Source organism: Balaenoptera ricei, chromosome 10 (assembly GCF_028023285.1).
Source record: "Balaenoptera ricei isolate mBalRic1 chromosome 10, mBalRic1.hap2, whole genome shotgun sequence".
Classification (NCBI taxonomy): domain Eukaryota; kingdom Metazoa; phylum Chordata; class Mammalia; order Artiodactyla; family Balaenopteridae; genus Balaenoptera; species Balaenoptera ricei.
In genome coordinates this window covers 89,746,269-89,760,413 of record NC_082648.1, presented here as the reverse complement: position 1 = coordinate 89,760,413, position 14,145 = coordinate 89,746,269, and the positions used below count along the sequence as shown (strand labels likewise).

Sequence of the window (14,145 nt, the reverse complement as noted above, 5' to 3'; positions counted from 1 at the left end):
CGATTGTTAAGGAAGAAATCAATTCAAACTATGTTCCTATCACCTTAAAGTGTAGAAGATTGCTGTGAGGGTTAAATATAATATAGTTAAAAATGTCTTATAAACTGTCAAGATCTGGTAAACTGATGAAAGGACTTCATCCATCAATATTCACTTCATTTTTTATTCACGCCTGTGAGCCTAACACTGCACTAGTGCTAGGGGTCAGGGTGTACCCGGCATAAAGGTCACTGAACAGTGAGAGACAAGGACCCTCCCCACCACTGCACTACCCCCCATTCACCCTTATTCTGTGTGTACACACACATACACACACACACACACACACACACACACGGGATAATTCTGTATATAATTTTAATCTCTGCTTTCTGGAATATACTATGCATATTTTCCCATTGAATTACATATTCTTCAAAAGCATGATTTTTCCGACTATGTAATATTCCTGTGTAGCTGACTCATAATTTTTATGTATTCCTTTATTGTTGAACACAGCAAAGGAAACAATCGAGTGAAGAGAAACTTATGAAATGGGTGAATTTATTTGCGAACCATATATCTTTCTGATAAGGGGTTAAAATCCAAAAAATATAAACTCAACTCAAGAGCAAGAAAACAAATAACCCAATTAAAAAATGGGCAAAGAACCTGAATAGACATTTCTCAAAAGGAGACATACAAAAGGAGACATACAAAGTACGTGAAAAGTGTTCAACGTGACTCATCATCAGAAAAATGTAAATCAAAACCACAATGAAGTATCACCTCACACCTGTTAGAATGGCCATCATCAAAAAGACAAACAGTAAGTCTTGGAGAGGATGTGGGGAAAAGGAAATCCTTGTACTCTGTTGATGGGAATGTAAATTGGTGCAGTCACTATGGAAAACAGTAAAGAGGTTCCTCAAAAAATTAAAAATAGAACTACCATAGGATCCAGCAATTCTCCTTCTGGGTATATAGCTAAAAGAAATGAAATCACTATCTCAAAGAGGTATCTGCACCCCCATATTTACTGCAGTATTATTCACAATAGTCAAAACATGGAAACAATCTCGGTGTCTGTTGATGGAGGAATGGATAAAGAAACGTGGTGTACATATACAATGGAATACTACTCAGCCATAAAAAAGAAGGAAATCCTGCCATTTGCAACAACATAGATGAACCTGGAGGACATTATGCTAAGTAAAATAAACCAAAGAGAAATGCTGTCTGATCTCACTTGTAAGTGGAATCTTAAAAAAAAAAAAAAATGAACTCATAAAAACAGAGAGTAGAACAGTGGGTACCAGGGTCTGGGAGAGTGGGGGAAATGGGGAGATGTTGGTTAAAGGGTAAAAAGTTGCCATTATGGAGGATAAATAAGTCTGGACATCTCATGTACAGCATGATGACTACAGTTAATAATAATGTATTGAATACCTGAAATACGTTAAGAAAGTAGATTTCAAGGGATCTCATCACACACAAAAAAATGTATGGGAGATAATGTGTTAGTTTGACAGTAGTAATCATTTCACTGTGTATATCAAATCATGTTGAACACCATAAATATATACAAATTTTATTTTAAAATACATTTTAAAAAATTAAAAAGCGAATGGTCTGTAATAGTCTTGATCTTCCTCCAAAATCCCCCTTCCCAGCAGCCCTCTAACCTCTACTATGACTCTCCCATTTGCCATCCTTTTCCAGCCACACTGAGTTCTTTACTCTTCTTCAAATATTCCAGACACACTTTTGCATGGGGCATTTTAACTTGCCAATTCTCCTTAAAATGTCCTTCTGCTGGAACCCACACGGGTAGTTACTTCTCCGTCATTTCTTTGCCTTCAAATGTCATCTTTTCGGTGAGTAATTCCCTGACTGTCCTATTTAAGATTAAAATTGCAATACCCACCTTCCCAACTAGCTCTCTATTCCCTCTTCTCTGGTTTAGTTTTCCCCATAGAACTTATTACTCTGACAACTACATATATATTTATTCACTTAGTGCATCTCCCCTCTGTAAAACCTAAAACACATGATACCAGGGACCTTTGTCTGATTTGTTCACCACTGCATCTCCAATGCCTAAAACAATGCCAGGTCTAGAGTAGACACTCAGAAAATAATAGTTTGATGAATGAATCAATGAATTAATTAATTCTGCTAATAATCCTAGAGGAAAATTAGAATAGATTTTGTCCCATTCATTGAAAATTTCCAAGGCACAGAAAAGCCAAATGATTTACCAAAGGCCTTAAATCTGTTCCAAAGATACTACTGCTCTAGAGAAGACACCACAGTCTGTCCCTGTCTGAGAGTCACAAATTATCTTGCTTTCACACCATTTCAGGCCATTTCTTCATAGTACATTCCTGGGACCCAATTCTAAGAAGAATGGAAAAGAATATACAAGGCACCTGCATTCTAGGAAGTCTGCAGTACTTTGCTATTAAATATTTAGGGGATAAGCAAAATAGGTAATCGAGTGCTAAATTATCTAAGTGTTACAGACTCTACTGGTGGGGAAAGAAGTTTGTCTTAATTTAAGGGATTGCTTTAGTGGAGAGAGAAGTGCGAGAGCAATGTGAAGAAATAGGATGGCTTCAACATTATCAAAAACCCAATTACTAAGCACCTGGTTATACCTGGTGCTAGGATAGGCATGGCCCTGCCCTATGGAATGTTTCTGACCTTCCTAATGGAATGTTTTGTTTGGAATATACACTTCTGTTTCTTCATTTTCCTTGACTCTCTGTGTTGGTTTCTATGCATTAGATTAAACAGCCAGCCACCTCTCCAGTCTGGAAGGAGTGTCTCGTACAGGAGATGGACCTCATTGTTTGTCTAACAAACGTTTCCACAAATTGCGCTGTGTCTGAAAACTCCAAGCCTTTTGTATTATGGATTAAATGGGAAAGGCCCACCTTCACAAAACAGAACTGCAAGTATTGGTCATGCTTCCTACAGAGAGAGACTCACAAACCAGGAGTTGGAAGAGACCATAAGACAAAGCCTTCTGATGGCCCCCAGGTGACAGGTGAATGGGGGGACCCAGCAGGTAAACCTCACAGTTGCTTCTCTCCACAGTGGTTTCGCACAGGCTTCAGGAGAAGCTCCAGCACGGCCCATGATGCTCCCCGCAGCTCACCTTGCCCACCTCTCCCACCCCATTCCCACCTCCTCCCACCCACCCAGGATGAACGCCCAGCAGTTCCCCGACCACGCTGAGGGTCCTCAGGGCTCTGCGTCTTTGCACCTATGGTTCTCTGCCCAAACTTTTCTTCTTCTCCTGCCTATAGTTGGCTACCTGGTGCTCCCCCTTGTGGCTCTGCAGGGGACTGCTCTCTGGGGAGTCTTTCCTAAGCCATGAGTCTGACATAGGTGCCCCTACGCTGTGCTCCCAAAGTCATCATGGTCCCCTGGGCGTTGCTCTGTGTTTATTACAGGTTAACCAGTGTAACCCCACTATTCTAAAGAGCCCCGAATGCAGGGGGTGGGTCTTCCAGCAGTACCCTTGGTAACTAGTGTGCCCCAAGTGGGGCACAGCAAGAACTCAAGTGGTGACGATCGATAAACAACTAAAAATCAGAATGGGGTATCAGAACCCAATCTATGGAAAAGCACATCATTTTGTACTGCTGGGATTTATCATGTGCATTAAGTAAAAGTAATGTAAAGAAAATGTAAAATGAAATGTAAGAAAATGTAAACTATCCTCCTGGGAATGAGTTCCTTACATAACTTTTCCCTGCTGAAATTCTTCACAACTTTGGGCATAGATATAACATGACTACATAAAGCTCCCATTTGCAAAACGGAACCTGTTTTCTCCTCCTCTTCAAGCTCTTCCCAATTCAAAAGCCCAGAGAGATAACTTCCCAGTTGTACTAACTTAGCCCCTTCTATCATTCTGTTCCTCTCCCCAAAGCCTAGTCCAGATCACTTTTGAGAACTCTCTTCGTCAAGCCAGCCACTTTTCCATAAAATCCCAGAAGTTAGTTGTACTTGCCAAAACCAGATTTCTACATTCCAGAGACTGAAACAGTTCTTCCAAAACTAAATTCTAGCAGTCTCCTTTAACCAAGTCTAGGAATAAATGTCTCCTGATTTAGATTTCTTAAGAAAACCTTTTCTAATCAAAACAAACAATTTTATTAATCAGAAATTCTCTGAAACTCATCTCTCCAGTACACATACATTTCAATAACAATCTTACAAAGAACAAGAATATAGTTTGAAAAGCTATTAACTCTTAAATTTCAGGCATTTTAAAGGCTTCTCCAATCTCTCACTTTTCTTTTGAAAGCTCCTAATGTTAGTAATTATTCTTCTCTAAGACTTTCACTCAAAATCTTTGTAATACTTAATAAAAATTATAATCATTAACCTTAAGACATAGGTAAGTGGGTGGTAAGTATTATTAACTGGTAAGAATCACGAGGTTCTAAATTTAAATGATGTCTAGTTGAAGGAAAATGGTAAGACTTGTCATAATATGGAAAACACTATTCATTTATAATAAAATTTGATGAAGTTTTAGGAATGCGTTTTAACTAACTTTTGAATTGGATTTTTATTCTGCTTGCTATTAAAAGTCAACCTAAGAAGAAAAAAAATATGGGGTTTGTCAAGAACCAACATGAAAAAACTACCAATGGGCAAAGCTTGAACAATTTGAGCAATAAAATAATGACTATAGTGTTGGATTATAACCTAAAGAAATTAATATCTATGAGTCCATATGGATATAAATAAATGATTGAATAAAAAGTAAATTGGGGCGATAAGACAAATATTCCTTAGAGAAGAATTCCAAGTAACACATGTAAAGGAACAAGGGAAGTAGAAAATCAGCATTGGAACACCACAGTATATGCTACAGGCAAGGTCCAAAGGTGAATGCTAAAATTAGTGGACAAATCTTTAAGGAGAAACAGGACATGTGCAGAGTCTCAAAGTATCTCCCCCAAAATAATTAATAATTACTGTGGTGCTTGGGTTTTCCCCTTTCCCTCTTGCTTTGAAGTATAACTGACCTACAACATTTTGTTAATTCTAGGTGCACAACATAGTGACTTGATATTTCTATACATTTCGAAATGATCACGAGTCTAGTTACCATCTGTCACCGTACAAAGATGCTACATTATTATTGACTATATTCCCCACAATGTACATTTCATCCCCGTGACTCCTGTTTTTGTAACTGGAAGTTGGTACTTCTTAATCTCCTTCAGCGATTTTACTCCTCCCCCCACCCCCTCCCCTCTGGCAAACAGCTGTTTATGTCTATGACTCTGTTTCTGTTTTGTTATGCTTGTTCATTTGTTTTGTTTTTTAGATTCCACATATAAGCGAAATCATACAGTATTTGTCTTTCTTTGTCTGACTTATTTCATTTAGCATAATATCCTCTAAGTCCATCCATGTTGTCACAAATGGCAAGATTTTCATTCTTTTTTATGGCTGAATAATATTTCATTATATACATAATATATAATGCTTATATATATAAGCGTGCGCACACATACGCACACACACACATATAAAAAATGCTTTTAACAAATTCCAGGGACTTCCCTGGTGGCACAGTGGTTAAGAATCCGCCTGCCAATGCAGGGGACACGGGTTCGAGCCCTGGTCCGGGACGATCCCACATGACACAGAGCAACTAAGCCCGTGCGCCACAACTACGGAGCCTGCGCCCTAGAGCCCGCAAGCCACAACTATTGAGCCCGTGTGCCACAACTACTGAAGCCCGCTCGCCTAGAGCCCATGCTCTGCAACAAGAGAAGCCACTGCAATGAGAAGCCCATGCAACGAAGAGTAGCTCCCACTCACCACAACTAGAGAAAGCCCGCGTGCAGCAACAAAGACCCAACGCAGCCAAAAATAAGTAAATAAATATTTTTAAAAACGGCTAAGATAGTAAATTTTTTTAAAAAAAGACAAATTCCAGAAATTTCTTGATACTCTTTCTTCCAGGAGGTTGAGCTTAATTCCCCTCTCCTTTGAGTGTGGTCTAAACTTATGATTCACTTATAAGGAACAGAGGATGGAAACAGTAAACAAGAAACCTTACAGTGGAAAAACCTGACAGACACCCCTATCCAAGTGATCGTGGTTAATATCACCAACAACAAGTTATGTTGAAATCATGAGATATTATGATATGATGTGATGAGGGGGGCACTTCACCTCTTGGTGAAAAACAAAGAAAGACTGAGAAAAATGCCAGGAAGAGGAGACTCAGGAGACAGGATGACTAAATGCAGCAGAATGCAGTGCGATCCTGGGTTGGATCCTGGAACAGAAAAAGGACATTAATAGAAAAACTAATCGAATCCAATGAGAGGCTGCAATTTAGTTTATAGCATTGTACCAAAGTTCAATTTCTCAGTTTTGACAAATGTGCTATGTTTTGTAAGATGTTATTTAACATTAGGGGAAGCTGGTCAGACATAGAAAGACAAAGAAGGACAAATATCATATGACATTGCTTATATGTGGAATCTAAAAAAAAATGGTACAAATGAACCTATTTACAAAACAAAAATAGAGTCACAGACGTAGAAAACAAACTTATGGATACCACGGGGGAAGAAGAGAGAGGGATAAATTGGGAAATTGGGGTTGACATATACACACGACTATATATAAAATAGATAACTAATAAGAACCTGCTGTACAGCACAGGGAACTCTACTCAATACTCTGTAATGACCTATATGGGAATAGAATCTAAAAACAAGTGGATATATATGTATATGTATAACTGATTCACTTTGCTGTACAGCAGAAACTAACACAACATTGTAAATCAACTAAACTCCAATAAAAATTAATTTTTTAAAAATGAAGGGCATATAGGAACTCTCTGTACCATCTTTACACTCCTCTGTAAATCTAAAGTTATTTCAAAATTAAAAGTTTTCAAAAAGTTAATCTGTTATCTCTAATGGGATAAACTGCTGATGCTTCACCTAAATTGCATTATGGACACGTGGATATGGGACAGGAGTAGGTGTATCGTAATCATTTCTCAGTGACTCTAATCTCCAGCTTTATTTTTCAGATCAATTGGATGTCCCTCTAGAGGGTTGGGATAGGGAGGATGGGAAGGAGGCTCAAGAGGGAGGGGATATGGGGATATATGTTTACATATAGCTGATTCACTTTGTTGTACAGCAGAAACTAACACAACATTGTAAAGCGATTATACCCCAGTAAAGATATAAAAAAAAAAATTTGATGTCCCTATGATAGTTGTATGGACCAAATATATAAGATAATGCTTTCCTTCTTGTGAAAAATTTTAGTTTTTCATAGTAATCTATTTATACATTATTATTTTTATACTGATGTATTATATCTATATATCACAATGTGTGACTTATTTGAAAGTGTTCTTTTGAAAAATAATGAAGAAATCCAGGTAAAGAGGGATAAAAATGTTTTAATTGTTGAAATACACTGGTAAATTGAGTGATTTACATTTCAGTACTAAGTGGATACACATGATCACTATCAAATTAAGAACTTTCCAAATATCCGACTAACCATCAGTGACAAGTCCTTGAAAACAGTGTAGAATTAACATGATGAGATGCTCTGATCACACACAGGTAGAAAGGGAGAATCAATGGCTATTAAGTATTTGTGGTTACATAAGCCTCTGACTAAAGAAAATAGGAAATTAATCGAAATGTACATATGGCATGCAAATCTCAACAGTTTAAGTATTGCCATGTAGTACATTGCTCCCAATAAAGAAACTCCTCTGATATTTAAATAAAGCTGAAAACCAAATAGTAAAAAAGGAAAGAGATAACAGTAAGAATCAATTTAACAATTTTACAGCTAAACATTAACATGAAGTAGAAATAGTGAAAGATAACAGACAAATATATTACTTTGGGTAATTCATCGATAGTGCCTTATTATTGTAAGTTATAAATAGATGAAGGATTTTGCTATATAAAAACTATCAAAAAAGTATCAGTGAAAAGACATGATCTTCATGAGCTGTGGGGATGGCCAGGGTGAGAACGCAGCTGGGGCACCGCAGCCAGCTGGGCAAGAACCCTTCGTAAGCTTGCCTTCCCCGCAGGTGGACCAAATATAGTTCCATATACGTGTGTTGTTTAACCAATTCCTTTCTAGTACCACAACATTCAATATGTACCCATGGTTTTAACTATAAACTAAGAATTTGGGGCGAGGGGGGGCGACTGCTTAGAATTTCCTTGGAAATGTCTGTGCACGTTACAAAATCCCACGAAGCAAAAATTCCATCCAGATCTTGATGAGGAGGCTATGACGGCAGCAAACAAAAAAGGGAAAAGAGTTAACAAGCGCGAAAAGGCGCCACTTAGATGAAAACATATCAGCGTTAAGCCTGCAAATTATTTACTGATTTTCTTTTCAGTAAAACACACGTTCAACATCCGTCCAGTATTGATTTGAGACTGAACACGTGGCCAGCACAGTGTGAAGCACTGATGACACTTACATGAAGAGACAAAGTCAGGTGGAGAGAGAGACTTCTAAACTTAGAACCAAAATACAACAGGAGGATGCCTGAACCAAGCTACACGGCAACAGCACAAAGATACCAACTGCCCAGCCACAATCTGTCCCTTCCTTGTTTGGTCAGACCCTCTTGGGAAGAGGGGCAAGCCACCCACTTCACCTCGAGCTCCCCCAGGGGATCTGATGCAGCGAGCCCATCCACTGGCATTGGACAAGCATCACTGCGCTGGCAGCACTCCGTATACCTAAATGGGCGTAACTTTCACCCTTGGGTCATCTAGGGAAGAAACTACACATCTGTATCGTGATATAAGTAACTTCGATTCTGAAATCATTCCTCAATTTGCTTCAAAAAGTAACCAAGTCAACTTTGAAGTTGGGTCACTGAGTGAGTTCGGTGGCTTTATTTCTAGAGAGGTTTTATATGTCAGATCAAAAAAAAAGTGTCTCCAATCTTTTCCATAAAATGTCTCTTCTCATCGGGGTTCCTGCCCGATAATTTAAGCTCAGATGCCACGCATCCAGATAAGTACCACAATGGATGCTTCGCAATTGAGTAAATGGACAGCCTATCAACTCAGAAAACTTGTCAGATAATTCAAGAGAGGCAAATGGATTGTTTCGCAACAGAGGTAAAGAATGGCGGAAATTGAGAGGAGAGAGGGCTGGCAATAAAATAGTTTTTATTTTTACACTGATAGCCATGAGCAGTAGGGAAATAGTCTACCTAGCTGTCCAATGTTATGCGGGCTGACTAACCAGAAATAGTGCTCAACTGTTATCAGGAAATTGTAGATCCATATGCAAAGCTGGACAATCATCTTGTCTAACTCTGTCATGTAAAAACTGAAACTGGGTGAAGCTGGGAGAAGGTAAGGGATTCATCTAAGGTCCTGTGTTAACAGCAGAGCTACCGAGTCTCCAGATATCTATCTACACAGCGCTTCTTCCCACTCTATTCAGATGCTTTTTGAAATACACCCTGTTTTCAGGAGGGTAAACACTAATATACGCTTACTTTCAACTAGATTATCTTTTCTATTTGATGCAAATAATAAAACTACGGTTGCATCAGGGAAAACTGGCAGGGTACTTAGAAATCTACCTGAGAGTTAGAACTCTGTTAAAAATACTAGAAATAGAAAATCTCCAGCAAGTTCCTAAAGAGAAGCTCAACACCTTAATGTGGTTATGGGCACTAGGGAATAATGCTCCATAATGTTGTAGCCTTGATGAGAGGGTCTTTGAAAAAGCAGCTGCCCAATATTGTTGTATTTCTTGTCCAGAAGAAACCAGTTACAGCTTCCATGTCCCTTTTCTCCAGTAGGAAAGCTTATTTGTCTCCACCTGTGAGCTTATTCTGCAATCCATCCCATCCCAGACACCAGCATCAGTACTGGTCCTCAGCCAGAAGCTGGTTCAATATCAAATCAGTCTTGCTTCTGATCTACCAATGGCTGGATTCTGGTTACAAAAAAGGATGATGGTACAGTGATGATGATATTGATGGTGATGATGACAATGAGAATTATAGCAGAAGCTACCATTTACTTCACATTTAATCCTAACAAGAACCCTTCAATAAGCATCGGGGGAAGAAACTTGCCCAGCTAGTAAGTGAAAGAGCCTGAATTCAAATCCAGGGTTGTTTGACTCCCAAAAGAGAATGGGCTATCTCAGGAGACAGAGCATTCCTGATCACTGGATGTTCAAAAGAGGTGGGATGTCATTCAGCAAGACTGAAAGACAGTGGGGATCTAAGCATTGCAAGCATGTTGGTCCAGGTAAACAGAAACTCTTTTCCTCAATGGAAATGCTGCTCAGTATCTTTTAGAGACTAGTACCCAGACAGTAGTTAATAAATGAAAGCTATTCTTCTTCTGTCCTTGTTCTTGTTTGTCTTATAATTTTATCTCCAAGCTCTTCACCAGGTCCACAGTGCTTCATCTTTTAAACTTGGTCTATGATTTTACCATTCCTTCCTGAAAAACTGGATCTTTGCACACTGATGATTGCCTATCTCTACTGGAGTTTTGGTACTGGTACATCTTCTCTCTGTATATCAACTACCCCTGACTATTGCCAAACATTTAATATTGATCCTAATCTAATTCCAAACCTCTCTAGTCTCTCCTTGTCTGTCACTTCCAAGGTCCTAGATCCTCAAAGACTTTGGCAATGAAGAGTGAAACCCTGGTAGTCTAGGCAAACAGCTTGTTCTTATTAAATGAATTAAGTTACATTCGAAAAAATATTAATGAAAAAAAAAGTAACTGCAAAGAAAATTGATCTAATCATTAAAGACCTCTTTACAATAAAATATATTGGGTTCCATAGATTTAACCACAAGATGAGACCCCTCCTCATACTCAAGTTCGAGATTTCTTAGAAATATAGAGCATTAATATCTACGGTTCATTCATCCAGGCTAAATATATAGAATTATTTAGAAAAATATACAGTACCTCTTGATTATTGTCATGATATTACTTTCTTCTAATCTTAAAAAAGAGAAAATTAAGAAAAGTTAAATGTTCAGTTATAAAGAATATATTCTAGTTTCCTACAAAACTACAAATAGTTGTGACATATATGTATTTGCTAGTCTAAATCACCGAGTAGAGAAAAACCAATGAGGAACAAATAACCATAGTATGTTAAGAAATAATAAAGGCTTGTGTACAAATTAAATCAAATATTACATATATATAATTGTATGTGTACATATTAATAGTTCTTTAAAACCACATTATCAGACAACTGTACAGTGATTAGTAAATCAGCATTCTTCATCACGAGCCACACTTACAAATTTACTTAAGGGACTTCCCTGGTGGCGGAGGGGTTAGGAATCCGCCTGCCAATGCAGGGGACACAGGTTCGAGCCCTGGTTCAGGAAGATCCCACATGCCACGGAGCAACCAAGCCCATGCGCCACAACTACTGAGCCTGTGCTCTAGAGCCCAAGAGCCACAACTACTGAGCCCATGTGCCACAACTACTGAAGCCCATGCACCTAGAGCCCATGCTCCGCAACAAGAGAAGCCACCGCAACAAGAAGCCCAAGCACCGCAATGAAGAGTAGCCCCTGCTCGCCGCAACTAGAGAAAGCCCGTGCGCAGCAACGAGGACCCAACACAGCCAAAAATAAATAATATAAATAAAAATAAATGTAAAAAAAAATTTACTTAAGCAAGAAGCTATCTACAAGGCTGCAATCGTACCTATTATCAAAAGAACCTCATTAGCCCTGCAATTACTAACTACTAAAACTCAGAAAAAGGAGCCTCCACTTCATATCATTATACAAAAGACAGTTAATTTTCTTCTAATCACCAGACTACTTATCAGTCACATTTATAATATATTATAGGAATGTACCTTTATGTTCTACAAAAACTCCATAAACTTACTGAAATGTTTGCTTTCATTTTCACACTGATCATCACTGAAATTAACAAGAAATTTAAAATCTCCATGGAGAATAACCAGGAACAGAAGGTAAATTTTGCTCTGGAATTGCTCTCATCATGTGGGTGGCAATGTCAACAAATGATTACAATGAGCAGATATGGTTTTTCTGGATTTTTTTTTAAGGCCACACCGAGCGGCATGCGGAATCTCAGTTCCCCGACCAGGGATCAAACCTACGCCCCCTGCAGTGGAAGCGCGGAGTCTTAACCACTGGACCGCCAGGGAAGTCCCAGCTATGGCTCTTATACACAGTTCACTGCAAGTCAGTAATATGTAGGGTGAGTCAGGCAAGCTGAAATATACATTTCATACGTTTTTCACAAAACAAAGAAATAAACATGTAGAGAGAGTAAACATCACATGGTTCTACTTACTTTTTCGCACAGTCTTTGTTTGACTGGACACCATACTGACAGCTTCAGATGGTAGACCAACATACACCCCTCCATAGTTTCTTGATGAAAAGAAGCAGGGATAGAAAAATCAGACCAAACTACATGGTTACTAAACATTTGCAGAAAATGATGAGAGCATGGGGCCCTTCAAACAATTATAGAATTATTAAAATAACTCATGACTTTTCAAAAGTAGAATTCAGAATATTATTGTCCTTGGAGAGATCATTGTTTTTCTATGTTAAAAAAAGAAGCTATATATAAAAAAAAGAAAGCTGTGTAGTAGAATTTTTAGATATTTTACTTGCAATGAGAAAGAAGAGAAGTTGGGATTTTTAGAATTTAGTAGAGTAATAAATATCAGTAGCGTGACATGTTACAGTTAATCAGTCAACATTTATCAAGAATTCAGAGTGGTCAATGTGGTATGAGGTGCTATGGACACACAAAAACACTTTACCTGTAGGTAGATATAAAGTGAGGAGGAAGAGAGAGAGATAAGGAGTAATGAGAGTGGAGTGCTGCTAATCAGAGGATGGAAGGACGGAGAAGGCGGAAGGAAGGAAGAGATGTCATCCAATTTGAGAGACCAGCACATCCAAAGGCCACAAGATGGAAACTAGCACAAGTCGTGTGCACAGGACAAACCAAGCTTGTTTGGAAGAAGCAAAGATTATGGTCCCTGGGCAAGATATTTATCACACTGCATGCTCCTCCCTGTATTCTCTGTGCCAAAAGTTTTCCTGGTGGAATCTGTATTACTGGCAATGTGCTACAGTGGTCGATTAAATGCATGAGTTAAATTAATTCATGTTAAATTAAATCCATGAGGTGGGACCAAAATTATTCAAATTAAAGGTAGCTTCAACACCAAACATACCTCCTCTTGTCATCTTCTGTTATTGATTCTTCTGTTCTAAAAGGTCAAAAACATTTGCTATGAGCCGTTTGGTTACACAGTCAGAGACTTCATTTTTGGCTCTGAGAAAAGAGGAACTGATGAGTTAAAGCCAATTTTGTTTATTTCAAGTTCTTCCATCAAGTATTTCTATAACACAGGATTCTCTCTTCACCTCAATCATTTATACACTAAGAAATTGGCAGTTTTCTACTTACCAAAAAGCGCAAATCCATCAAATGCCAACAAGTCCAATTGCTGAACAAAATCAAAAACTGAGGTAACCATAATGGAAAAGAATATAAAGAAAAGAATGTCCATATGTGTATAACTGAGTCACTTTGCTGTACAGCAGAGATAGGCACAACACTGTAAATCAACTATACTTCAATTAAAAAATGTTTCATTAAAAAAAAACAGAAAACACTCATTCAAGGGACAAAAAACAAAAAAAAACAAAAAACCTGAGGGCAGCCAAGACTGGAAAGAGCACATAAATTGGGTGTCAGGAAGCCTGGGTTCTTGTCTGGCTGTGCCACCGCTCCCTGTGTGACAGGCTGTGGGCAAGTTGCCGGCCTGTATCTCATCTGTAAAATAACGGGGTCGACCAGATGACACCCAAGGTCCCTTCTAGTCCTAACACACTATGAGTTTGTGTCTCTTATGCCAGTTCAGCAGCACAATTCTAGGTATGAAAGATTTCCTTAGTGCAAAAAGAGTTAAAGTCAATTTAACTTTCTTTTATCTAAAAAAACAGCCGTTTTATACATGATCTACTGCAAACAGAAGAGGGAAATGTTCAAAAGAAATTTCTAGAGGGAATCACTACTTTAAAATGCAGTCTCTTTCCTT

The 14,145-nt window shown here is 38.4% G+C and overlaps 1 protein-coding gene across 1 annotated transcript in view; it reads right to left on the bottom strand.

Annotated features, from left to right (window-relative positions):
• Positions 1-7,478: 7,478 nt before the first annotated feature.
• Positions 7,479-14,145, bottom strand: part of C10H12orf75 (chromosome 10 C12orf75 homolog) — a 38,283-nt gene continuing 31,616 nt past the window's right edge. The window contains exons 3-6 of the mRNA XM_059934814.1: positions 13,276-13,311; positions 12,375-12,454; positions 10,992-11,027; positions 7,479-8,308 (exon numbers count right to left, since the gene is read on the bottom strand). Coding sequence (XP_059790797.1) covers positions 11,023-11,027; positions 12,375-12,454; positions 13,276-13,311 — 121 coding nt within the window. The 3' untranslated portion in view covers positions 7,479-8,308; positions 10,992-11,022. The remainder of the gene's footprint in view (positions 8,309-10,991; positions 11,028-12,374; positions 12,455-13,275; positions 13,312-14,145) is intronic.